Consider the following 3895-nt stretch of genomic DNA (forward strand, 5'->3'; position numbering starts at 1 on the left):
CTGGTCGTACTCGCAGCGCCAGAGCCGGAGCCTGTGCGTGGCGGAGGGCGCGGGCAAGAGCGACCTGATGGTTTTCAGCCCCAACTTCCCGCCGCCGCCGCCCGGCCCCGCGGCAGAAAACGGTTCCGCTGGGACGGGTCCGTCTCTCTCCCCACTTACTTCAGGCGTGGTAAGCGCATTCACAATTGTGGGTTTTTTTTCTTTTTATTTTTTCTCTTTTGGGTCGTTTATTTAAGTTGTCTCATTTCATGAATCATCTGTGTATGGAAATTCCTTTTTTGTGGTAATAATTTTACAGTGCAAGTCCTCATCAGGTATTCCTGTTGGATGTAGCCGTAGTGATCTGCGTTAGCCACGTGCCTTTGCCTTTTGAGATTTCAGAGTTTGACCTCCTGAATACCTCGCAAAATTTCCGGGGTACATTTTCTTTTTTCCTTTTTTTTTTCTTGCCTAGGGCGTTATCATTAAATGCATTCTTAGCGCTGGAAATTTTTTTTCCGCGCTACTTGGCGTCAAATGTCAGTACTAGCTGTTACCGGATTTTTGTTTCCCTTTTGTAGGGTCTTCTAACGGGTGACAACACCCTGGAGGTGCACAGGAGTTTGGTAGCTGCCTCGGCGTGACTGTAATTAGGGTACTCATTATCTTTGAAAATAGGTGTGGTTACACCTGGTTTGATTAATCTTGTGTTCATTTGCGCCAAGGATGGTTCGGGTTTTTATTGATTCACAAGATGGCTGGTTGATGGGTTTCGCCCATCTTAAAGAGCTGAAATACATGAAGTGGTAGTGACGGGGTGGAGTGAGGGGAAAAAAAACCCACTGGTGGGCGTCGGGAGTGCTGTTCCGACTCTGCAAGCCCGGTGAAAACGTGGGGGAAAGTGGCGTGCGACGCAGGATGCTTTATAAGAAAGTGGAGAACGGTTGGAGGTGCCCCCTGGCCTCGCTGGGCCCCTCCCCACGACCTGAGCTCCCCCGTAGCGTCGTGGCGCTACCCCAGTAGTAGAGTCGCGATTTGCTGAGTTGGTGGGAGTCGAGAGAGGGAGGAAGAGTGGTTAAGGGAGAAGGGAGGAATTCTATGTGCCATAGCGAGTTGTCTAGAGCTGGTAGATTAAAACCTCATGGTTGTCCCAGCAGTGGAGCAGAGGAAGCTGGGAAACACAAGTTGAGCAAGGGAGAAGTTTTCGATCCTGGTTTCCACGTTGATTTGTCTGTCTGAAGAGTGGGTGCTTACTTACCGGGTGGTGGGATGGCTGTTACCGCAGCAGCTGGTGCTGGCCGCGCATTAACGGCGCTGAACCGACTCTGAGATGTTGAGGCTCTGAATCGACTCTTTGGGATGAGAGGTTAGCATCATATTTTGTGTTCTGAAGCCGTGAAAAGCCGAAATCAGGACTCAATGGCCTTGGCGACCATTAAGCAGGTATTCATTGCGGCGCCGGGCGCACGGGGGATCGCCCCTCCTAACGTGCGCGCCGCACAGGGTTAATCGTATAGTTTATATACTAATTTTACATACATATTCATTACATTCCTCAGAAAAGGCGGGGATAGGTAAAGGAATTCCCGGAAATCCTTTACATATTCTCCTCCCAGTTGTACATGCTCAGTGATTTGAGTAAGTGGTCTTCAGGGGTCGTTTACTTCATCCGCTCCTCTTCTTCACCTTGTCCTTTTGGTGAACTTCGCCTTTTACCCCCCTTATCCTGCTGCCAGAACAACCCAGCCGGTACCTGCCAGCTCCCCATCCTTGAAACATTCCCCTTTCCCTCTGTATCTCATGGTTCCCATCCCTGGCTATCCTCATATCGACAAAATGCTAGACGTTTTGTCCCCTACATGCCTTCCAAGGCCAAAGATAGGCAATTTACTACAAATATTTTTTTTTTCCTCTAACGATGCACATTCCCCACGCTGTTAGCTTATCTCCTGTGACCTAAACCACAATGTTAGTACTTTAACCTGGATCCTCCTCGAGGATGTTCTGTTTTCTCAGAGCTGTTATCACATTCCAGCTGCAGTTGGCTTCACAAAGTATTCTTGTAAACCCATTAGCACCCCTTTAGTTCCTTGTTCGATATTCCAAATTGGATACAGCTTCTACAGGGAAATGCGAAGATCTCTCATGTCTGATTTTTACAGGTAAAACCCGCAGTCTGTAGGGCTGCTGGGGTGACAAGAACGAGCAGTGCTTTCATACCAATCCTCTTCGTATTAGGCGTTCCATTCGCCAAGGACGCGCTTGGATAAGTACCGGGGGTTGTGGCAAAGCGGTGTCCGTAACACGGCGCGTTTGAGAACGTGCGTTTTATTGGCTCTTGTACTAATGGAAGTGTTTTACACGAAGGACGTGGACTGAAAAAAAAAAAAAAAAAAAAAAAAATTGCGGATCGTTGGTTCCGAATTGCCGAGAACGGTGCTTACAGGGGTACCGAAATCCAGTAAAGAAAATTGAAAACTTCGTGTCGGTCTTTAAAAAAATCGGAGAGGGTTCTTTCCCGCTGATCCATAGGAAGATGAGAGCGTGTCCCAGGAATTTCTCCTTCTTTCCTGCATCCATGTTAGATCCCTTAGTAAGGGCTTTATGTTTGAGTTCTTTGTGTATTGGCTGGGGATTGCGCTCCGAGTCTCCTTTGATCATGTCCCATAGCTGATGGAGTGGGTCATCGCCTCTTCAGTGTGCGTCAGCTACCGCCGCTTGTGCGTCGCCGGGCGCACTGCTGGGGTGACAAGAACGAGCAGTGCTTTCATACCAATCCTCTTCGTATTAGGCGTTCCATTCGCCAAGGACGCGCTTGGATAAGTACCGGGGGTTGTGGCAAAGCGGTGTCCGTAACGCGGCGCGTTTGAGAACGTGCGTTTTATTGGCTCTTGTACTAATGGAAGTGTTTTACACGAAGGACGTGGACTGAAAAAAAAAAAAAAAAAAAAATTGCGGATCGTTGGTTCCGAATTGCCGAGAACGGTGCTTACAGGGGTACCGAAATCCAGTAAAGAAAGTTGAAAACTTCGTGTCGGTCTTTAAAAAAATCGGAGAGGGTTCTCTCCCGCTGATCCATAGGAAGATGAGAGCGTGTCCCAGGAATTTCTCCTTCTTTCCTGCATCCATGTTAGATCCCTTAGTAAGGGCTTTATGTTTGAGTTCTTTGTGTATTGGCTGGGGATTGCGCTCCGAGTCTCCTTTGATCATGTCCCATAGCTGATGGAGTGGGTCATCGCCTCTTCAGTGTGCGTCAGCTACCGCCGCTTGTGCGTAGCCAGGCGTATCCCAGAGCTGTCGCTTGTTTTCCGTAATTCGCATGGGTGTGCTAGAAGGCAGGAATAGCAACCCGTGATCTGCTGGAGGAGAATCTTCCGGTGAAGTTTATAGGAAGGTTTAATTCTGCAGAGGAGGATGGAAAAACACAGCACTTGTGCACAGATGTGGGAAGCAACTCGTTTCCTTGGGCGATGATTAAGGGCCACGTGGAGCCTCCCAATGCCGATCGTTTGGGGAGGGGGAGGCGTTGGCTCCCGTTCGGTTTCTCTGACTGGAGCAACGAATTGAAGATCGGAACGGGATTCAGTATAGACGTACGCCGTCAGGAAATATCTCGGTATTTCTTTTAGAAACATAAAGCGGTCTTAATTTCGGAAACAGAGCTCGTGGCTGCTTTCAGTTCGTAGCATAGTCTGGGCAGGGCTCGTTAACGGAAGGCGCCAGAATATCCGGTCAGTGTCTTGAATAAAAGATAATTTCGCGCAGGGCTGTCGGTCGCTGCGAGCCCAGGCTCTCCTTCCCGCCTCGCGTTGTTTTGGAGGACGATGCTGAGCAGCAGCGACGTTACCGGGCACAGCGCAACGCCGGCAGCTGAGGCTGCGCCGTGGAGCGCATCCGCGGGCGGCTCTGGGAGCGG

At 49.7% G+C, this 3895-nt stretch overlaps 1 protein-coding gene across 1 annotated transcript in view; it reads left to right on the forward strand.

The window, feature by feature from the left end:
- LOC104123024 (protocadherin alpha-13-like) overlaps positions 1–570 on the forward strand; it is a gene marked incomplete at its 5' end in the record, with an annotated part of 2868 nt that extends 2298 nt beyond the window's left edge. The window contains 1 exon segment of the mRNA XM_035890765.1: positions 561–570. Coding sequence (XP_035746658.1) covers positions 561–570 — 10 coding nt within the window.
- Between the last annotated feature and the right edge of the window lie 3325 nt (positions 571–3895).

The sequence above is a fragment of the Egretta garzetta genome, unplaced genomic scaffold, assembly GCF_000687185.1.
Source record: "Egretta garzetta isolate BGI_Z169 unplaced genomic scaffold, ASM68718v1 scaffold103, whole genome shotgun sequence".
In the NCBI taxonomy this organism is placed as follows: domain Eukaryota; kingdom Metazoa; phylum Chordata; class Aves; order Pelecaniformes; family Ardeidae; genus Egretta; species Egretta garzetta.